Source organism: Pipistrellus kuhlii, unplaced genomic scaffold (assembly GCF_014108245.1).
Source record: "Pipistrellus kuhlii isolate mPipKuh1 unplaced genomic scaffold, mPipKuh1.p scaffold_m20_p_15, whole genome shotgun sequence".
Taxonomy (NCBI): domain Eukaryota; kingdom Metazoa; phylum Chordata; class Mammalia; order Chiroptera; family Vespertilionidae; genus Pipistrellus; species Pipistrellus kuhlii.
In genome coordinates, this window is record NW_023425460.1 from 8,248,419 (window position 1) to 8,270,460 (window position 22,042).

Below are 22,042 nucleotides of genomic sequence, written 5' to 3' on the forward strand. Positions count from 1 at the left end.
CCCTATTCTGACAGCGGGGGACAGAGGACAGGATGGTAGCTGCCTCTGCCGGCGCCCCAGGGAGGTCACACCACAAATATTTATGTACCGAGGTCCGGGGCTGGGTGTAGAGACCGCGGTGAACCAAGGAGGCAGAGACCCTGCCTCCGGGAACCTACCGTTTAGCGGGGAGGCAAATGTTAAGCAAATAATGACAGCTCACGCTGTTCTAACGAAGCGCCGGGTACTATTCTGAGTGCTGCATGTGCCCTCGCCCATTTCATACCCACAACGCTGTGAGGTAGATACTATCATTCCCCTCGGCGTTCAGATAATGCATTTGAGGTTGGGAAGGATTGTGTGGCTTGCTGGTCAGAAGTCAGTGGGTTGCCCAGAAGACAGAGCCGGGCAGTCTGCCCTGAGTTCCCTCTTCAGACAGACAGCCTTGCTCCAGTTCTCCCAGTCCACACGCCCTTGCAAAGCGTGATGGGCCCCATCCAATGAAAGCACGGGGTGTCCTGCAAGAAAATGGGAATATTTTCTCCTCCCATCGTCCCCTTGCTCTTCTAGCCCACCCATCTAGCACGGGGCTTTTTCGATTCGTTCCCCGTTTCATCCCTGCCATCTCTGGCCTGAGGAAGGACGTCTGTCATCTTTCCGGTCGGTAGGTCGGCACGGCCGGCCGACTTGCACCTGCATCCTTGGCCCGGCCTGGCCTCCCTGGACGAGCGAGCGGTGTCTGACGGCGCTTATCTAACGGCGATCCCCATGCTGCCTGGCACCAGGCTCCATGGACTGTCAGCTTCCCGCGGGGAGGCGGCGGGAGCGGGCCTGCAGGGCGGGGAGTGCGGTCTGGCTCGGACCTGTGACCTTGGCCTTCTCCCGCGCCGCCGGGAGCGGGGCTGGGGGCTTGGGATCGAGTTCGGGGCGGAGGGGTCCCCGCTAGGGAGCTCGGAGGCCCAGATCCCTGCACGATCCCAGCTCACAGACGCCGGGCGCGCCTGGCAGGGTCCGCCCCGGGCTGAGCCCGCCGGCTGCGAACCTCTCCGCTCCTCCCCGGGCCGGTGCGGGACCCTCCCCTCCGCGCCCTGCGCCCCGGCCGGCCGGGCGGCTCGGGGGCGGCGGGCGGGGCGGCGGCGGGCCCCTCCCCGGGGGCGGGCCGGGCGGCGCGGGCGGCGGGCTGGGGGCGGGGCGGCGGGCGGCGCGGGGGTGTCGCCGCGCGCTCCCTCCCTCCTCCCTCCGCGCGCTCCCCGGTAAAGTCTCGCGGTGCTGCCGGGCTCAGCCCCGTCTCCTCCTCTTGCTCCCTCGGCCGGGCGGCGGTGACTGTGCACCGACGTCGGCGCGGGCTGCACCGCCGCGTCCGCCCGCCGCCAGCATGGCCACCACCGCCACCTGCACCCGCTTCACCGACGACTACCAGCTCTTCGAGGAGCTCGGCAAGTACGGCCGCCCGCCGCCCCGGCCCCGGCCCCGGCCCGGCCCCCGCCGCCCGCCCGCCCGCCCGGCGCTCTGCGGCGCTCGCCCCGCCCCCCCGCCTGCACCGGCCGCTGCGGCGCCCCCGGCCCGCCCCACCCCCAGCCCTTCCCGCCGCCGCCCCCGGGGCTCCGCGCCCCCGGCGCCCCGGCCCCCGGCCCGCAGCCCCTCCGCGCCCCGCAGCATCAGCTGCCCGGGCTCTGCATCCCGCCGCGGGGACCGCAGCCCCCGGACCGCTCCGGGGCGCCCTCCAGCCCCGCCCCTCCCGCACCCTCCAGCCGCCCGCATCCCCTCGCCGCCCTGCGCGGGAGCTCCCCCAGCGCCCTGTCCCCCGGCCCCCGCGCCCGGCGCCCAGGACCCTCCCGGCCCTGCAGCTCCCGCCGCGCTGCGGTGCCCCGGGGTGTGTGTGTGTGTATTGGGGGGGGGGGATGTGTGGGGCCCGGCCCCGCCCCCGCCGGGGCCCCGCGTCCAGGCTCCCGGCCCCGCAGGCTGCGGCCGCGCTGCAGCACCCCGGCCCCTCCCCCCCCTGCAGTGGTCCCCGCGCCGCCGCCGCCGCAGCCCCCGCCCGCCCGCACCCCCACCTCCCGCACCCCCTCCCGCATCCCCACCGCAGCGCCTGCCGAGCGGCCACTGCGGGCCCCCGCCCCGCCGCCCCCCTGGACGTTTGCAGAGCTGGAGAGTGCGAGCTCCCTTTGGGGAGGAAGAGAGGGAAATATCCCCCCGGGGAAGGGGAAGGGGCAGGGAAGGGGAAAAGGAAGGGGAAGGAAAGGGGAGCTGTGGATGAGACCCACACCTGGACCCCCGCTCCCCGTGCCCTCAGCGGAGCCGGGGTGCAGCGGGCCGCAGACGGTGGTGGGAGATTTGAGCCTCACTTTCCGCACCACCGTTCCCGCTGGTTGAGGGAGATGTCTCTCTCCCAGGGGGTTATACCCTCTCTTTCTAATCTCCCCTTCCCCTACCTCCAACTATTCCTGCGGAGGGCAGGCAGGGTCTCTGTGCCCTCCCCTGGCTCTCCGGGCTGGACTGCAGGGCCGTCTTGTGATGCAGCAGGTGTGTGCGCCTTAAGCAGGATGCCCACCAGCTCCCGAGGTGCGGCCTGAGGCCGGGGGCGTGGCTTCTGTGCCCAGGGACCAGGCTCAGGGGTGGGGAGTGGGGTGGTCCTCCCTCCATACATCGGCTCAGTGTCTCGCAGTGGCCCCCTCTTCTGCCCCATGTTGGGTAGTGCTGTGTGTCACTGAGCTGGTGTGTGTGTGTGGTTTTGAGGAAAGGTGGATGGGAGCATCCCCTGCCCTCGGACCTGAAGCATGTCTGTGTTACTCTCTTGTGCTCCGTGTCCCAGTTCTTTCCCCCTTCTCCCTCCAGGGGTGCTTTCTCTGTGGTCCGCAGGTGTGTGAAGAAGACCTCCACGCAGGAGTATGCAGCAAAAATCATCAACACCAAGAAGTTGTCTGCCCGGGGTGAGTGCTCCCCAGCGTGGCGTCTCCCTGGGGTGTCTCCAGGGTCCTCGCTTCCTCTGAAGAGGCTCAGGGAGCAGGGGTTGTGCATTTTAGCCCTCTGAGGCGGGTTGGGATTGCGGGGTGGACCTCGAAGCCGGGGAGGGAGTTGTATGGGAAACCCGCAGTGCTCAGGTAGATGCGTGAGGAGGTGTGAGAGAGGTAGGTCGCGGTAGGGAGGAGCGGTCCCTGGAGGCACAGGGAGCGTGGCTTTAAAGAGAAGGGGGCCATCATCTGGAGTTTGTGTGGAGGGGGGGGGGGTAGGGGTAGCCGCTCCCGGTCTGTCCTCCTCGTCCCCGTGCCCCCACGGTGACTTAGGATGGAGACGCAGCAAGTGAACAGCTCTGACAAACCAGCCTCCCCCTGCCCACCAGGCGGCAGAACAGACTCCCAGGGGAAGGGAATCTGTAAACATCAGAGGAGGCAGCTACTGGCGAGGGCTTCTGGGAACAGATCCTGCCAGATGAACTTGATTGCTTTTTTTGATCAAATTACAAAGTTGGTGGTGCAAGCAAGCAGATGCAGTCTGTCCTGGGTGGAGCAGGATGATGCCTCGTGGTCTGGAATTCTCAGTGGCCGGGCCTGGGTGGGAGCCGCGTCGCCTGCCTCGGGGGGGCCTGAGGACGAGGGAGGGCCAGGCCCTGGAGCCTGGCTGGTGAGATCCTCCCGAGCACCTGACACACCTGAAGCCGGAGGGTCAGGCCCTGGCTTTCACACCTCGCACCTACACTCCCTGAACCTTGCCTTGGGTGCTTGCCAAGCTCACCTCATCTGATAGGTGCAGGCCCAGCAGTGTGTGGAGTGCCCTGCGAACAGGTCTGGTGAGTCCAGAGGTATGTGGAGGGGTTAGGTCATCGAGCGAGCGCCGCAGGGTGCAGGAGGGGGACACATTTTATGAGCTTCGGAGCAGGGAATCCGGGCTGGGCGATGGGACGCCTTAGATACGGGAGGAGCCAGGACAGAAGCCTGGGGGCAGACGGGGGAAGACTATCTCTAGGATAAGAGAGGGAGCAGATGTCCCCAGGCATGGGAGACGCTGGACACCCCCACAGAGAGGACAGTGGGCTGCTGTCAGTGGACGGTTGTCCTGGGGCCTGTGTCTGCCTCCTGGCCGGGAGGCCCTCTCGCCGTCCCCGCTGCCAGAGCTTGTGTCGCGTCCTCCCAGCCCCCACCTCTTGCCGCTGCTCCGTCGGCTATAAAGTTGACTTATTTGTTTGTTTCCTCTCTCTGGGTACCTTGCATCGGAGGCAGTGGTTACCATAGAGACATGTGGGCAGTCAGATGCACTCCTCCCCTGGGGTGCGGGGAGGGGGGGGGACGGCGGGGGGCCCTGCTCGCTGGCAGACATCCTCTGGCCAAGGCTGCAGGGTGCGGGCGGAGGTGGCAGCCTGAGAGTGCGCGCCTTCCCGCGTCCACACGGCACAGCCCCGAGGTGGCCTGGCGTCTCCCGTTCCTCATGTCACGCTTTGCTCTTCCCCACCTCACCAGTGTCCTCTGACCCAGGGGCAGGGGGTAAGGGTCGGAAAGATGACTGGGAGCCCCACTCGGGGTGGGGGGATAGCTGGTGAGGTGACTTTGTAGAGCTGCCCGCCTTGGGCTGTCATTTTTTTTTCTTCTTTTTCTTTTTTTTAAAAAAAATATTTTATTGAGTTTTTACAGAGAGGAAGAGAGCGGGATAGTTAGAAACATCAATGAGAGAGAATCATCGATCAGCTGCTTCTTGCACACCCCGCACTGGGGATGTGTCCGCAACCAAGGTACATGCCCTTGACCGGAATCGAACCCGGGACCCTTCAGTCCGCAGGTCGAGGCTCTATCCACTGAGCCAAACCGGTTTCGGCTGGGCTGTCATTTTCTACTCCCTCCCTGCCCGTCTGAACTTCTCTGGCCTGGGCAGTCACGTCTCCTTCTCATCCTCCTCCCCTCCTCTCAGCCTTGTCCTGCCTTTCCCACCTGATAATCATCCTTCCCCTGCCCAGGCTGGGGGAGGTTTGATTTCTCTTTGATTTTTTTTTTTCCCCCTCAAGAAGGAAATTCTTGTGTGAGATCCTGCGCTCCAGACAGCAACTCCCCCTCTCTGGAGGTGGTGATGCCAAGACTGGGGCTCCGCCGTGGGGTTTGTGTGCCAGGTTAACGTTGGGACGGAGGCCCTCTCCTCCTGCTGGTTGGCACCGATGCCAACCGGAGGGGTCAGGAGTGAGTGCGTGCCAGCACTGTCTGGAGGTGGGAGCGTGAGGGGGAGGGTGTTGTCTTGGAGATGGAGGGAGCACGCCAGGGGCTGCGGCGGGCGGGCGGTGTGGGCGTCGGGGACGCGAGCTCCCGGAGAGGCTGGGCGCGCGGCCGGTGCCCACGGGGTTAGGGAGTGAAGGCCGCGGCTTCCTTCCGGCAGCCTCTCGGTTTACGCTGTATATTTTATAAAGGCGCAGCCGCCGGGGCTGGGTTTCACTCTCCGGCGCTGTCTGTCTGTCTGTCTGTCTGGGGCTCCGCGGGTGTTGGGTTTCGCGGTGTTTGGGAATGCGGTGGGCCCGCGGGGGGCGCCGGGCGGGTCTGGAAGGGGCTCGCGGTGTTGGCCGAGCGTCCCTGCCCGCTCTCCCCCCTGGCTGTTGATTCCCCGAGCCGGGAACCGAAAGGAGAGAGAGAGAGAGAAGAGGGTATCGAGCTGCCTCTCCTTGGCATTCAGGACGAGGTGGCCCGGGAGGCACGGGGAGGAGAGATCACCTGGTCTGCGGGTGGGAGGCTCTGGAAGGAATCCTCCCTGTGGCTTCTTGCCGTCGTCGTCGTGGCCTCGGGCCCGCGCTGGTGGCTGGGTTGCAGGGCGGGGAGCGCGTGGGGCGGTGCGCGCCCACTGTCCTTGGGGCCCTGCCCGCAGCGGGTCACCGGGGGTCACGTACCGTCCCTCCCTGTGCTCCGGGACAGCGGTAGGTGTGGCGTTGGGGCTCTTCATGGAACCCGGGGTGCCAGGCTGAGCGCCCTGCGAGGCTGAGGGAGGCATTTAAAATAGGCCTGGATGCAGGCGCTAGTGGGCCAGGTGATGGCAATGATAAGTCGTTATTTTAAGATTTAAGAGCAACCACCGCCCCCCCCCCCCAGGAGCCTGAGCCCTTATGTCTTTTTTTTATTTTTAAATCTTCCTATTCCCTTATCTTTATTCATATGCCTATAGATTTTCACCTCGCGGTGCATAACATTTTTACATCCTGCTGCTCCCTTGCTTGCATCCGAGACACTGCCCCACATCGCTGCAGTTGAAGGGCAAAGGCTCCTTCCTTTCTTCTACGTAGTTTAAGGGTTTATTCTTGGGACAATTAAGCATCTAAGAAGCCTCTGTATTTGGACCATGTATCTTCCTTCCAGTTGCTTTTCTCTACGATGGATACTTGGCCTTACTAAGAGATGCTACCAGGAGCAACATTTGAAATCTGTTATAGCGCTTGCTGTATTTATTTGTTTGTTTGTTTGTTTGTTTGTTGGTGTATGTGTGTATGTATGTCTGTCTCAGTGGATAGAATGTCAGCCCGTGGACTGAAGGGTCCCGGGTCCAGTTCTAGTCAAGGGCACGTATCTCGGTTGCAGACTCGATCCCTGGCCCTCATTAGGGTGCGTACATGGAAGGCTACCAGTCGATGTGTCTCTCTCACATCAGTGTTTCTCTCTCTCCCCCTCCCTGCTATCCTTCCAATCTATTATAATAATGGAAAACTATCGATTAACAAACGTTCCTCTTCAGTCTGTATACCCTGTGTGAAGTAATTTCTATTGAAGTAAACGTAAACCAAAGCTTTCCTCTGCCTAGCGGCCTGGGGGGCGACAGGAGGGACCACATCTGTTTCTTTATGGTGTGGGGGCAGGGGCTTGCAAAGTGCCTGATCCATACAGAGCATCCGTGTGCTGAATGAATAGATTAAAAGGACCCCCTAGCCCATCATGGTTGCCTTTTGGCTTTGGCTCTCGGGAACCTCCGAGCCAAGTTGCTGGGACCCTTATACCCTGGAATTGGCTCGGGTTCCCCATTTTTGCTCCATGGAGCCAGCCTGCAGGCCTGACGGAGCTGTTGTGAGAGCACAGATGAGAGCAGAGACCTGTGCTTGGGACGTAATGCAGGTTGGAGAGGCAGGAAGACAGGGTCGCTTAGGGTTCCCTGTCATTGATGGTTGGCCTTCCAAGGCAATGTGGGGACGCTTCAAAGCAGTGGCTTCCAGTGTGAGAGCACAGAAGGATCCCCCTTGCGTTCTGGTGAAAATGCAGGTTCCCGGGCTCCAGACACAGGGATTCTGCTTCCGGGTGTCTGGGGTGGTCCCTGAGCCACATGCTCTTAAGAAACGCCATCTAAACTCAGCGGCAGCACTGACAACTGCTCTTGCCATGCTCGCTGAGATTCACCAGACACATGTTTACCCAGCCTTCCCCAGGTGGCGTCTCTGCCGGTATGCGGCCATCTGTGCGCCCAGGGCTGCGCTGTGATGTGGGGCCTCCGTCCGTGTGCAGGGCTGAGGCGAGCCGAGTGCCTGGGGCTGAGGGATGTTGGCCACCCGAAGGGCAAAGGCTGGCCCTGTCTGGGTCCAGCTGGCCCCGGGGACTGAAATAGGATCCCCCGGGTGGTGCCAGCTGAGAGTCCCCACCCCCTGCGTGCTGGCCTGAGTAGCCCCCATGACATTTGTGTCCCCTGTGGTATCTCCGAGTGAGACTTTCCCGTTAAGGATCTGGGTGAAGGGAGGGGAGGGTGGAGCAGCAGCGGGCGGGGGAGGAGGAAGAGAAATCTCGGCAGCGGGCGTGCTGGGGCTCGGGAACTTGTGAAAGCCTCGGAGGAGGTTGTACACAGAACCATGCTTTCCTCCTCCGGACAACACAGGCCATTTTTCTTTTTCTTTTCTTTTTTTTAAATATATCTTATTGACTTTTTACAGAGCGGAAGGGAGAGGGAGAGAGAGTTAGAAACATCGATGAGAGAGAATCATCCATCAGCTGCCTCTTGCACACCCCCTACTAGGGATGAGCCCGCAACCAAGGTACATGCCCTTGACCGGAATCGAACCCGGGACCCTTCAGTCTGCAGGCCGAGGCTCTATCCACTGAGCCACACCGGTTCCGGCCCATTTTCTCTTTTGACAGAGACATGGGCATCCTGCAGATCAGTGACTGAGCTCCCTCCCTGGACTGTTCCTCCCTGTGGGTGAGGGAGCAGCCTGGAGGCCCTTCTCTGTGCCAGGGCTGCTGCCGGGCACGGAGAGCTGAGTGACTTTGCTCATCCGCGCCGGCCTGCCCCCTGCCCTCCACCCGCCTTCCCGGAGGGACTGTGGGCACTGGCAGCGCGGGGTGGGGACGGAGGCCGGAAAGTGGTCCCGTCCCTTCGGCGACGCCTTCTCCCAGCTGCTGGTCCTGGTCCCCCATCAGAAGCGGTGCCCGGGCCTCCGAGCGGTGCTGAAACCCTAGACGCGCGCGGCGGCTGCCCCCGTTCTCCGCGGAGGCCGAGACGGGGAAGGAGAGGAGTGGGTGTGATGGGCCCTGCCCCCTCTCTCCGTCTGCCGCCCGCTGGGCGGCCCTGGCAGGCCCACGGGGCCTGACCCCCGGGGTGCCAGAAGCGTGGTGACAGGAGGAGATGGGCACTTTGCACCTCTCGAGTGCCTCTCAGCGGAGGCCCTTCGCCGTCTTCCCCCGGACCGACCGGCGGGCCTGCCCCTCCGTGGGCCGGCGGGGAAACTGAGGCACAGAAGTGCTGTGTGCGGTGAGCCGTGAGCGACGCCGATGGCTGTGCCCGTGCTCGGACCCCAGCGTGCTCAGGCGATGTGGCCTTCGCTGCCCCGTGGCTCCTCCCTTTAAAGCACAATTTCTGGGTATTTTGTTCATGCGATGAATCCCGGCGGGTCCCCTCCACGCCTCTCGGCGAGGCCCAGCGCTCCGAGCCCAGGGGGAAACCTCTCCTTCCCGCCGGCTGAGGCCGTGCTCTGGGCTGTACCCCCGTGTCTGGTACAGACCCCCTTACAGTGGGGGGCGTTCCAGCCACACAACCCCCCCCCCCCAGCTCACCTCTACTTCCTGGGCCCCAGCAGCTTCCCATCTGCTCCCCTCTGTCCCCCTCCTGCTCCCCTCCCCCCCTGCTTGCTGCTGCCCTGGGAGGATCTATTTTTAGGGGCTGCTTCCTGGGATGGTTTACTTGGGGCCGGTTACCACGAAGGAAATGTCACCAAAACAGTGGGCACAGGCCGCCGGCACCCACAGCCCTGCCGGGGGCCCGGCGGGCTGGGCGGCTGGCCCTGCCCCGGCCCCTGAGCGTGTCCAGGGTGCCCAGGGGCAGAGCCTTGCCTTCCTGGGGCTTGGCTAGGGACCCGTCCGTCCGTCCGTCCGTCCGAGCTGGTTCGGGAGACTTTTTTTTTTTGCTGCGGGACACTTCTTGGCACCTCTTCCCGCTGCCTCCTCCTCCGTCAGAGCAAAGCGGGGCCCGGGGCTCGGAGTGGCCGCTTGGAGCTGCCCCTGCCCGCCCGGGCGGGAGAGCCGGGCGGGCGCCAGCTCGGAGGACGGAGCGGCTGTTCACGTGGGGCTCACGTGGCGCACGCCGGCCCCTGGCTCTCGCGTCCAGAGCCCTCAGCTGGCTCCTGGGCGTGTGAGTGTGGAGGGAAGAGAAGCCACGCATGCCCCCTGGCTCTCACAGGGCGGCCGGGCTGCGCTTCTAGTGGGAGACTGCACCTTCACGGCGACACGCAAAGAGGAAGGGCCGTGGCGGCGGGACTGGGGTCTGGGAGGGCCTCCGGTCAGCGCCGAGGCCAGGGGCTGTGCCCCAGCAGCCGGAGCGCGGGGCGAGGGACAGCGGATCCCGCCCGGGCCCTTGCTGCTCAGAGGGGATGCCAGGGGGCTAGGACCCCCCGGTGGAGCATCGGGAGTGGACGGGGCTCTGGAACGCTGCTCACGGTCTCGTGAGGGCCACAGGCACAGTCCCTCGAAGTTCCCTTTGGGGAAGTCCAGGGTGTCATTGAGAGCGGGTTGAGGAGGGTCCCCCGGGTCAGGGCGAGGGCTCCGGCCGGGTCCTTTCCCCCTCACGGGAGGCCGTGCGTTTGGGTGGCAGCGGCATCTTACGTGAAGCCGGTTGCTGGCGTTTGTGGTTTTAGAGAAATGTCACCCAGTCAGCGGGCAGGGCCCTGCAGGGCCAGGGAAACGGTGGCCAGCCCCTCCCCCGCAACCCCCCTCCCCCCACCCCTGATGGGGGGGGGGCGGGAGGAGCGTGCACGTGGACGGGGCTGCTCCCCTGGGGGCCCCGGAAGAGCTGGCTCCAGGGCTCTGCCCACCCCTCGGCTGCAGGCTGTCTCCTTCCTGCCTCCCCTGGCACACGGGACCCCTCGGTGCTGCCCTTCTGCGCAGGGTGCCCGCCTTTGTGGACGGAGCCCGGGGCCCGTCTGGAAGGGCTGCGTGGGCAGAGGCGGGAGGCGCCCGGCCTGCAGGGACGCTCCGCCCTGGGTGGGCTGCCGGGCGGGGCCGCGCCGGCCCCTGATAACAGCCGCTTCTGCTTTCTGCTTCTGGGGGGGGGGGCTGCAGCGGGCTGTGGTCGGAGCTGGGCTGAGGGCCGGCAGGGTGGGCCTCGCCATGGCGGGCGCACACAGGCGGGCAGGAAGTGGCCCTGTGCAAAAGCGGGAAGTGGCTGTTGTCAAACAGGAAGGGGGGGCTGGGCCGTGGGGCGGGGGGCGGGGACGAGCCCGGTGGAAAGGTGGGCGGGAAGGTCAGCCCGGGAAGGTCCAGGCCGTCCCCTAGGAGCGGCGAGGTCAGGGGTCACGGGAAGGCGGTGTGTCTGGAGGAAAGAGGCTGCTTTTGCGACAGGAGCAGCCGGTGGGTGGCCACCGTGGGCAGCTGAGCCGGAGCCGGGACCTCCCGCCGGGGACCAGGGCGGTGCAGGGCCCGGTCCCTCTGGAGGTCGGGGATGCTGTGCTCGGCCTGGACGGCCTTTGGCGTCGGGAAAGATGCTCTCCCTGCCACACTGGTTCCTGAATCCTGCTGCTGCCGGGCGGAGCCCCGCTTTTCCCCAGACGAGGACCCGCCCTGGAGGGGGTTGCAGGACAGAGCGCGTGTGGAGCGGGAGAGGCCGGGGTGCTGGTGGAGTGCGTGGTGGGAGGAGGCGGGGAGAGTGTGGTCGGCAGAAACTGCGGCTCATTGAGCAGCGCTGGATGGATGGCAGGGCGCCCGGCGGCCGGGCTGGAGCTGCGGGAGAGGAGGGCCCCGCGCTCTGAGGGCCCTGATGCTGGCCCTCACCTGCAGACGGTGGACCGAGGGGGGGGGAGCGCCCCTCCCCCGGGACGGCTGCTGGAGCCGGCAGAGGGCTCCGTGGTGTGCGGGGTGCCCGGGGCCTGTCCGGCTCAGGCAGAGGAACTCTCCCGGTGCCCCTGGTACCAGCCCCGGCCACAGCGCCTGCCCGAGAGGCCCCCCTGTCCTGTCACCGGGCCCCGGGGAAAGCTGCTCTGTGTGTGTGCCCAGCGCCGTGCTGAGCACTCGCTCAGTCACCTCGTTTAACTCACCTGTTTCATTTTACTTTTTATTTTTGTAATATATTCTTATTGATTTCAGAAAGGAAGGGAGAGGGAGAGAGAGAGATAGAAACATCCATGATGAGAGAGAATCATCCTACACACCCTCCGCTGGGGATCGAGCCTGCAACCTGGGCATGTGCCCTGACCAGGAATCCAACCGTGACCTGGTTCATAGGTCGATGTTCAACCACTGAGCCACACCGGCCGGGCATCACCTCCATTTTATTATTATGATTATTTTTGTTGTTATTGTTTTTAGTCCTCACCTGAGGATATTTTCCCATTGATTTTTTTTTTTTTTTTTTTTTTTTAGAGAGTGGAAGGGAGGGGGAGAGACGCACAGAGAGAAATACCGACGTGAGAGAGACACATCGATTGGTTGCCTCTAGGGCCGGGATGGAGCCTGCAACCAAGGTGTGTGCCCTTGACCAGAATCAAACCCTTCACTCCGCAGGCAGATGCTCTCTCCACTGAGCCACACCGGCCAGGGCCGTCACCTCCATGTTAGAAGTGAGACCACGCTTCCCAAACGAGCGTGCCTGGCTCGCCGACTCACCTCCTTCTGTCCTAGTCAGACACCGCCTCCCTGCTGAGGCTTTCCCGACCCCCTCGGACCCAGCCCCACTAGAGTATCAGCTCCGTGACAGAGGGCAGAGATTTTTTTTTTTTGTCTGTTTTGTTCACGGCTGTAACCCCAGCATGGAGAACGGGTCCTGTCCCAGAGCAGGCCGCAGTGCATATTTTTTTGAATGAATGAATGAATGAATGAATGAATGAAGAACGGGGCTCAGGTGGGTTTAAGAACGCGCCTGACGTGGCACCGCCGGGACTCGATCTGGGGCTGCTGGGCTCCAGACCTGATGTGCGAATGGCGGGATTCCCTGGCCAAGGATCCGAGCAGCAAGACCGAGGCTCAGCCCGGGGCCGAGAGGACACAGGCTTCCCCCGGGACGGGGCCCGGCTCCTCGGCGTGGGGGTCCGGCTAAGGGGCTGTGCGGAGGGGCCCCCCGGGCCCCGGGCAGCGCCTTCGAGGAGCGGGGAGCCTGGTCTGCCTTCCTGCGCGGCCCCACTCTTATTTTTAGTGCCGCTGCCGTGGTGGGACTGTAACCATTAGCCGGCGAGAGACTTAAGGGAGGAGATAAACGTTAATCTTCCGGGCCTCCCCTCGGCTGCCACCTCGGCAGAGTGAGATGCTGTCTGCACCTGCCCCGCAGCCAAGCCCGGGGCCGGGGGTGGAGGGCCGTCAGGTGGGTGGTCAGAGAGAGCTGGTAGGTCTGCAGCTTTGGGGTTGGCTGGCCGGCCGGCCGGCCGGCCGACTGGCGTGGGACCTCCCGCCCCAGGTGCGGGCGCAGGAGGAGGGCAGGCTCGCGATCCGGAGAAGCCAGCCCCCTCTGCCGACCTCACCTTCCGAGAGTCCCCAGGACGGAGGGCCCCGGGCGATGGGGGAGCGAGGGTGACCTGGGGCTCTCCTGGCCACGGCCTGGTCCGTGTCCGGACAGCGCCAAGGCCGGGAAGGAAGGCCTGACCCAGATCCCTGGGCAGCTGGATGGATTAGCTGGGCAGCAGGAACTAATCTCTGCCCGTCCCTGCCTCCTCCTTCCACAAAGCAGGGCCGTCGTGACGGGGAACATTTCGCACAAAGCCGGGGATGGCTGGTGAGACAATAAATATGAATTCCTTCCAGCCTGCAATCCCCGCCTCGTCTCAGAATGCATGGTCTCGGGGGCGGGAGGGCCGCGGGCAGGTGACTTACCTGCTCTGGGCCTCGGTGTCGGTGCGGGCACCTCACCAGGGGGAGGGTGTGGGAGTCCCGGGGGGCCTCACAGAGGCTCTTGCTGTTTAGGAGAGGCGGGTGGGCAGATCCCCCGGCAAGGGAGGCAGCGGTGGCTTGACAGGTGTGACGGGGCAGCATCTGCCTGGGCCGGAGATGGTGGGGTGACCTGGACTGTGCTCCCCAAAGCCTGGAGCTGTTACACTGGATGCTCTCACCTCTCTTTACCCTGTCGGCATAGCATAGCGACGGAGAAAGGGGGCTCAGGCCCTCCGCCCGTGTGACCTTGGGCCGGTACTTTAACTGTCTAAGCTTCGGTTTCCTCGTTTGTAGTGCAATGGGGCTAATCAGATCCCCTACCACCCAGGATTTTTGTAAGGCTAAGATAAAACAATCCATGCCTCTGCCTGGCATATAGTAGATGCTTAGTAAGTCATAGTTATTACAGTTGTAGTGGACGTTATTGATAAAACACTTACTAAGCCCCTTGTTACGATAGGAACTCAAGAAAGCGCCCCTCAGAAAGGTCCTACCCCGTGCCCTAGCTGGATAGCTCAGTTGGTTAGAGTGTCATCCTGATACACCAAGGTTGTGGGTTCGATCCCCAGTCAGGGTACAGACAAGAAGCAACCAATGAATGCATAGATAAGCAGAACAACAGGCAAATGTTTCTCTTTTCTCGATCTCTCTCTAAAACCAATCAATCAATCAATCAATCAATCAAAAGAGCGTGGCTGGTGTGCTCAGTGGATTGAGTGTCAGTCCGTGGACCAAGAGGTCCTGGGTTTGATTCCTGATCAGGACACATGCCCGGGTTGCAGGCTTGATCCCCAATAGGGGGTGTGCAGGAGGCAGCTGATTGATTTATCTCTCCCTCTCCTTTCCTCTCTGAAATCAATAAAAATACATATTTTTAAAAGGTGTATCTGCCAGCTCCGGCCAGTGTGGCTCAGTTGGCTGGAGCATCGTTCCATGCATGGAAAGGGTGCGGGTTTGATTCCTGGTCAGGGCTCATGCCTGAGTTGTAAATTCGACCCCCAGGTGGGGCACGTGCGGGAGGCCATCAATTAATGTTTCTCTCTCTCTCCCCTCCCCCCCTTCTTCCCCTCTCCCTGTAAAAAAGTCAATAAAAACATATCCTTGGGTGAAGATTAAAAATAAAAAAGATGTATCTGCCTGGTGTAGAAGTAAGCGCAGGATAAATGTTGCCTCTTATTTTTTCAAATCACATCACCTTCGCTGCCAGCACCATTATGTTTTAGGGTGAAGACGAACGTAGAAGCTATATGCAACCCCTAGCACAGTGCCTGCTCACAGAGGAGGTGCTCAATAAAACTTAGCTATTCGTAGTATTTCTAACAAGAAAGAGGTTTTGGCCTTAACCGGTTTGGCTCAGTGGATAGAGCGTCGGCTTGGGGACTGAAGGGTCCTGGGTTCGATTCCGGTCAAGGGCATGTAGCTCGGTTGTGGGCACATCCCCGGTGGGGGGTGTGCAGGAGGCAGCTGATGGATGATTCTCTCTCATCGATGTTTCTAACTCTATCCCTCTCCCTTCCTCTCTGTGAAAAATCAGTAAAATATACGTATAAAGAAAGAGGTGTTGGACAGCCTGGCCCAGGGAGAGCCCTGCAGTAGGGGAAGAGGACCAGGGCTCCGTGGAAGACCTGGATTCAGATCCCTCCCTAAGCCATTTCCTCGCCTGGAGAAGGGGTCGGTCACAGTGCCTGTCCCAGGATTGCTGTGACTTGCTGCGTTGATTCAGCAAATTGTCCGAGTGCACCAGTTCGGGGCCTCAGAACCGAACGAGTGCGAATGGCCGCAAATAGAAAGTGTGGTTGATGGCTTTTGGTTTTTCTCCTCTGCTTTTAGATCACCAGAAGCTAGAACGCGAGGCCCGGATATGCCGACTTCTGAAACATCCAAACATCGGTAAGTGCACGTCTGTGCGAGTGCTGTATTCTGGGGCGTTCTGTAGCGGGGGCTGGAGAGCAGAGGCTCGCTGCTGCTGTTTTGTGTGTGGAACTACCTCCGCCCCTGGGCCTTCGCCTGCTGCCTTGTCTTTCCCACACGGGGAAGCAGCCGTGTCTGTCTCAGGGCTCGGGGACATTCTGGTGTTGAGACCTGGGTGTCTTCGTGCCTGCGGTGCCATCTCAGGGCTGGGGAGTGCGGGATCGGAGCAGGTCACCCACTCCATTTCTCCCCTCCTCCTCTTCCTCCTCCTCCTCCTGCCTTTGGGCTGAGGCCCCGGCTGCTCAGGGTGTGAGGCTCTGGGCTGGTGTCCCTCACCGGGGCCCTCCGCGGTCCCGATTTTGCTTCTGGACTCTTCTGAAAGAGTTTTGTCCCCTGTGCAGTGCCGTGCACACTCTGGGGGTTTCCATGGTGCCCTGTTTGTGTTCCCCGGAGCCGGGGAAGCAGGCTGCCCGCCCGCCTGGCTTGCCTGGAGGAAAGGGTGGCAGGAGCCACGTGGACGGGGGAAGGAGAGGAACGAGGAGGCATTCTCCCTGCTCCCACCCCGACGCGGGGGACAAGAGCACATTGTTGGCTGTTCTGGAAGCCTGCGGAGGTTTGCCTGCCGCGGCCCACTCCGCTCGGTTCCGCATTGTTCGGCTGAAACGGTCTCTGCCAAGCGCGCTGGCCCCGATGTGGCGCTCCTCAGGGGGGACAGAGCCGGGCTGGCTGCGGCGTCGGAGCAGGGGCCCGGGCTCGGCGCGAGGCGGCGCAGGGCGCATCTCCTAGCTTCTCCCTGAGTCATCACACCGAAAACACGTGTCCCGCGCTCCGCAGGCACAGCCTAAATATCGGGGCTCCCACAGCGCCCGGAGGCCACCCGCTCTGCGCGGCCGGGGCCGGGCGTGGGCGGCCTGCCCGAGCCTGCCGCTGCCTCCGCCCCCCACACACACACCCCGCTCCCCAGGCCCGGGGTCAGCGCGCTTCACGCGGGCGGGCGGTGGCGGGAGAGCCGAGGCCCTGCTCCAGCCGAGGGGAGAGGTAACCGGAACCGGCCCTGCAGGGCTTTATAGATCACAATCAGCAGCTAGGGTTACCCCGGAGCAGATTGGCACAGCCAGGCCTCCCTCTGCCCGGCGCAGGGCGCCCCGGAGCCAGCACCTCTCGGCCGGCCGGCCCGGCTCCGGGCGACCTCAGAGCTGGGCTCGCACCTGGAGACGGCACGGGGGCCCGGCGGCCGGGCACCCGAGAGACACACCCAGGACAGCAGGCACAGGGCCAGGCGTGTGTTGTTTTGGTTGGCTCAGTGGTCTAAAAAAAAAACAAACATATATATATATATATATATATATATATATATATACACACACACACACACACATATATATTTTTTTTTTAAAGAATTTTTGTGAGTTTATTTGAGTCAAACTGTTGACATATGCCGGGAAGCAGAACCTCAATGGATTGAGATAATGCTCTGGAGAATGGAGGGTGGTTACATTTGTATTTATACATTGCAATCAAAGAAGGGACATAGATGGGTTACATGAAATTCATTGGTGATGGAGTAAAGAGGCGGGAGAAAGCAAAGCAGTGGGAAACCCCTGGGATCGGATATTGAATAGAAAGTAAAAGGATGGCCTCATACTTAGGTGAGTGCAGGAACAATTAACATGATAGCGAAGGAATTTGAGGCATCTGTCTTGGCGTCCACCACATTTGGTTGTGCCCCAGGGGCTTAAAAATATATATATTTTTATTATTATTTGCCAGTCGGTATTAAAAAATGAGATTTTGCATTTTGAAAGGACTCCGTTTCCTAGTCTTTCGAATCAGGAGGCTGGGTTCTGCTGAGCCCTTGTCTGTGTGTGCTCAGAGTCAGCCGGGCGTTGTGAGTTTGTGACTTCTGCCCTGGACTCTCTAGAACAGGAAGAAAAAGCCAGCGGGTAACGAAAGCCAGGCACGAGCACAGAAGCACGCGGTGTTCTCACTCGGGGCCTCGGGGTCTGTGGCAGCAGCTTCCTCTCCTGATGCTCCCGGGGACCAGTCCGTAGAACGGCGACAAGCTGCCCCCGGGAGGAAGGAGAAGCAGGGGAGGGGAGGGGAGGGGAGGCAGGAGGCAGAGCCAGGTCTGCGGCACTCGCCGCGCGGGCGTGGCTGGCCACGTGGTGGGGCAGGGCGAAGGCGCAGGGAGGAATCTCACCCAGCCGGTGTGGCTCCAGGCTGGAGCATCGCCCTGTGAACCTGGAGGTCATAGTTCGATCCCCGGGCAGGGCTCAGGCCCTGGTTGCAGGCTCAGTCCCCAGGGTGGGGCATGCAGGAAGCTACGGATCCGTGATTCATTGATGTTTCTCTCTCTCTCTCTCGCTCCCTCTCCCTTCCTCCCTGAAATAAATTTTAAAAAGTGGGATTCTAGCCGAAACCGGTTTGGCTCAGTGGATAGAGCGTCGGCCTGCGGACCGAAGGGTCCCAGGTTCGATTCCAGTCAAGGGCATGTACCTTGGTTGCGGGCACACCCACGGTGGGGGATGTGCAGGAGGCAGCTGGTCAATGTATCTCTCCTTGATGTTTCTAGCCCTCTATCCCTTCCTCTCTGTGAAGAATCAATAAAATAAAATGTATTTTTTTTTTAAAAAAGTTTAATCCTTAAAACAATTGTATGAAGAATCTACTTTTTTTTTAAAATGGGATTCTAGTTGGAAAAAAACTTCTAACCTTTAAAAAAAAAAAATGCATTCCTAGAAATTAGATGTATACTTTTTGACCTTTTCGACTGTTCTCGGGGTGATAGCCCGCGCTTTGTACCACCTGCCCCCACGTCAGCATTAAGGCAGTTGGAGAGACCGTCCATCTGGCCATCTGCTCTGTGGGGAAGCAGCGGGACCCAGGACAGGCCGGGCAGGCCACACTCACTGGGTTAGCATCTGATGGCCTGGAACTTGCATTTCATCTGATGGCCTAGTGCTTGCATTTCTCGCCTGCTCCCAGGTCCTGCGGGATGCTGGCCCGAGGCTCTCTGCTGGGGTCAAGGGCAGGGGGGAGTCAGGGTGAGCCAGGACCGTGTCCTGGGAGAGCTGGCTGGCCAGGCCGCCCGGCTTCCGGTGGGAACCAGGCCTCCTGGCGATGCGGCAGGCTGAGCGGTGGGGCCAGGGGGCCGGGGTTGCCATGGGTTCTGACCTGGCTTGTGGCAGGGGAGGAGGCAGTGTTGTCCCGCCTCATTCACGATTCCCCTCGTCTCTCCGCCGCTCCATCCTGCAGCGCGCTGGCCCCTTTGGCTCCGGCCGCGCGGCCTGCCGAGGGGCGGGCAGGACTGAGGACGCTGAGAGCACAGAGCTCAGGGTCAGGCTCAGAAGGGGACCTGGTGCAGGGAGCGAGGGCTCCCCAGCTTCGTCTGTTCTGTCCCGGAGTGTTAAGCGTCCTGGAAGAGGGAGCCCTCCTGTAGGCTGCGGACTCCGGGCGATGACGGCGATGTCATTGTCGGCTCCTCGGCTATCACGGCTGTGCCCCTCTGGAAGGGGGAGCTGGAGAGTGGGGGAGGCTGTGCATCTGGGGGGACAGAGGGTATGTGGGAGCCCCGTGTACGGTCTGCTCAGTTTTGCTGAGAACCCACATCGCTCTGGAAAACACTCCGCTAATGGGTGGTTTTAAAAAAAAAAAAAGCCTATTGGTGATGCGCTGTCCTGCAGAGCCAAGCCAGCCCAGGAGAGCGGCCGGGGGGAGCGGAGTGGAGAGGAGGAGGAGACGGCGGGAGTGCGGACCGTCCAGGTTGAGTGGCTGGTGTCCCGCCTGTGATCTGCCCGCTCCCTGCTCTAGATCCCTCTGATGAATAGACTCCGTCCTGCTCCTCCGTGCTGAGCGCCCAGCGGCTTCCCTCCCAGCCCGCCCTGTGGTTTAGGGCAGCCCTGCTCTCACTGCTTCCTTCACGCTCACTCGCAGGTCTCCTAGGGATCGTGGTAAAATTCAGCGGATCTCCCAGGGATCGTGTTAAAATTCCGACCGGGTTCAGGGGGGCTGGGTGGACTGAGCTCCCTGGTCCCCAGGTGATGCTCACGGTGCTGGTCTGCGGACCGTCGCCATGGAGACGCAGAGGTCTGTGGCTTTGGCGCGGAGGCCAGGTTTGGTTGGGGGGTTTGCTGGTTGGTGGCTGTGATTTTTTTTTCCCCCCCTGGCACATTGTGTCATTGGTGCCTCCGTCGTCGTGTCCTTGGCGCCTCTGTGGGCAGTTGTGAGGGTTCAGCGAGCAGAGGAGGCCTGGGGGATCAGTGGAGACGCAAACAGACGCTAACTGCCAGGAGTGAGCTCTCCCAGACGCCCAGCCCCAACTCGGTTCGCAAGGTACTTCAGCCCGGCGGCTGCCTTGGGCTCCGGGCCCGCTGAGCTACCAGTAAGTGCAGCAAAAATAGCAGCAGAGAAAACGAAGGAAACGTTGAATCGTGACTGAACAGCCCTAAATCCCTGCCCACCACTCCCGGGGGTGTCCTCAGGCCCCCGGAGCCCCCAGCCACAGGACCGCCCTCCTACTGTGTGTGTGTGCTGTGGGCGCGAACAGGACACTTTTTCAGAACTTTTTTTTACCACAGTTTGTCAGTTAAAATATGGCATGTTGTTGGGTGGGTTTTTTTTTGTGTGTGTGTGTTGTATTTGTTTTTTTGTTAATTCTCACCTGAGAATATTATTTCTGTTGATTTTTAGATTGAGTGGAAGAGAGGCTGGGAGGGAGGGAGGGAGGGAAGGAGAGAAACATGGATGTGAAAGGGACATAGCTAATGATTGCCTCTCACACTCAGCCCCAAGGCGGGCAGGGATCGGGACTGAACATACAGCCCAGGCAGGTGCCCTTGGCTGGGGACCGAACCCGGGACCCTTCGGTGTGGGGGGCCGGCCCTAACCACTGAGCACGCGAGCCAGGGCAGGGGGGTGGTTTTTAAAGAATTGGAAATAGCCGCAGGATTTGGGTGGTGGCTTTGTCGGTCCTTGAAGGTAGGAAGCATACCCAGCGAGAGGACCGGAGCGGTTTGGGCCTGTCCCTCCGCCGCCGGCGAAGAGCAGTAATTAGGCTTATCGCCGCCCGTCACGGACACCCCGCTCCTTCCCCGCGCTTCCTGTCTGCAGGCGCGCCTGCCCTCCGTGGCCTTCCTGCCCTCCTGTTGCTGCGGACGGGCTGGGCGACGGGCTCTTACTGCGCGCACCCATCGCCGCCTTCACTTCCCCCCACGGCCCTCCGCGCCCACCTGCTCAGTTCCAGTCTTTTTTAAAAAAATACATATTTTATTGATTTTTTACAGAGAGGAAGGGAAAGAGATAGAGAGTTAGAAACATCAATGAGAGAGAGAAACATCGATCAGCTGCCTCCTGCACACCCCCTACTGGGGATGTGCCTGCAACCAAGGTACATGCCCCTGACCGGAATCGAACCCGGGACCTTTCAGTCCTCAGGCCGAGGCTCTATCCACTGAGCCACACCGGTGTCAGCTCAGTTCCATTCTGGTGTAAGTGCTGGTTGGAAGGCTGCCTGTCTTCCGCGCTCCCAGGAAGCTCCATGCGGCAGGCCAGGCCTCCTGTGCTCACCGCGGTCCGGGGCCGGACAGCCAGCCTGCCTCAGGGGAGGTGCGAGTGGACGTGCGGAGTGAGTCCGGGTGGCCAGGGCGGTGGGGGCGGGCGGAGCGCCTGTGCCTACAGGATGGAGGGAAGGGACCCTCTCTGGGACCTGGTGCCAGTCTGTGTTGGCTTCGCGTCCCAGCTCTGCCCCGCGGTGTGAGCCCCAGGGTCCTCTCCTGTCGGGATGAGGGGAAGTGCCCGTCCCCCAGAGTCAGTGCGAGTTGGTAAAACCCGCGTGTGAAGCGCTGGGCACGGTGCCCAGGCCAGTGGTCGGCAAACTCATCGGTCAGCAGAGCCACATGTCAACAGGACGACGATTGAAATTTCTTTGGAGAGCCAGATTTTTTAAACTTAAACTTCTAACGCCACTTCTTCAAAATAGACTCGCCCAGGCCGTGGTGTTTTTTGTGGAAGAGCCACGCTCCAGGGGCCAAAGAGCCGCTTGTGGCTCTCGGGCTGGGACGCAGAGACAGCTCACGTGCTCGTTCTTCAGACTTTGCCTGGGAGGCGCCGAGGGAGGCGCGGTCAGGTGTCTCCCCTGTTCTCGTTCCCCTTTAGCTTTCTTTACAAACGGGAACCAGACGCCTGAAGCCATCGCCGTCGTGTTCAGATACGGCCTTCCCCGCCTGCCCTCTGTCCCAGGGGAGCCGTGCTGGCACCCACCCCGTCCCCTTCTCTGGGCACCCACCCGCCCCCTTCTCTGGGCACCCACCCCGCCCCCTTCTCTGGGCACCCACCCCGCCCCCTTCTCTGGGCACCCACCCGCCCCCTTCTCTGGGCACCCACCCGCCCCCTTCTCTGGGCACCCACCCCGCCCCCTTCTCTGGGCACCCACCCGCCCCCTTCTCTGGGCCGGTGGCCTGGGAGGGGAGCCTTCCTGCTGCTCCTGACTCCCGGCCGGCTCCCTCCCACCTGGACTCCGTGTGTGGCCTCTGGGGAAGGGCCAGTGCCAGTGCCAGTGCCTCCTGCCTGGGCATAGGCCCGGTGCCTGCCCGCATCTCAGCCCCGCTGTGCTGGGTGGGGGTGGGGGCGAGGGTCCAGACAGGCAGGAGGTGGGGGTTTGAGAGTCCTGCAGGCGGGGTGGGGTTGGGTAGGAGTGAGGGTCCGGGCAGTCTGGGTGGGGGTGGGGGTGGGTGGGGGTGAGGGTGAGGGTCCGGGCAGTCTGGGTGGGGGTGGGGGTGGGTAGGGGTGAGGGTGAGGGTCCGGGCAGTCTGGGTGGGGATGGGGTGGGGTGGGGGTGAGGGTCCGGGCAGTCTGGGTGGGGATGGGGTGGG

The 22,042-nt window shown here is 62.0% G+C and overlaps 1 protein-coding gene across 25 annotated transcripts in view; it reads left to right on the plus strand.

The window, feature by feature from the left end:
* The first annotated feature begins 1,216 nt into the window (after nucleotides 1-1,216).
* Nucleotides 1,217-22,042, plus strand: part of CAMK2G (calcium/calmodulin dependent protein kinase II gamma) — a 65,160-nt gene continuing 44,334 nt past the window's right edge. For 11 of the 25 annotated variants that reach the window (XM_036437747.2, XM_036437753.2, XM_036437749.2 and 8 more), the window contains exons 1-3: nucleotides 1,221-1,419; nucleotides 2,815-2,909; nucleotides 15,093-15,152. In XM_036437747.2, the coding sequence (XP_036293640.1) occupies nucleotides 1,355-1,419; nucleotides 2,815-2,909; nucleotides 15,093-15,152 (220 nt within the window). In that variant the 5' untranslated portion in view covers nucleotides 1,221-1,354. Of the gene's footprint in view, nucleotides 1,420-2,814; nucleotides 2,910-15,092; nucleotides 15,153-22,042 lie in introns of all 25 variants that reach the window. The other 14 variants (XM_036437739.2, XM_036437744.2, XM_036437740.2 and 11 more) reach the window with 9 other exon arrangements.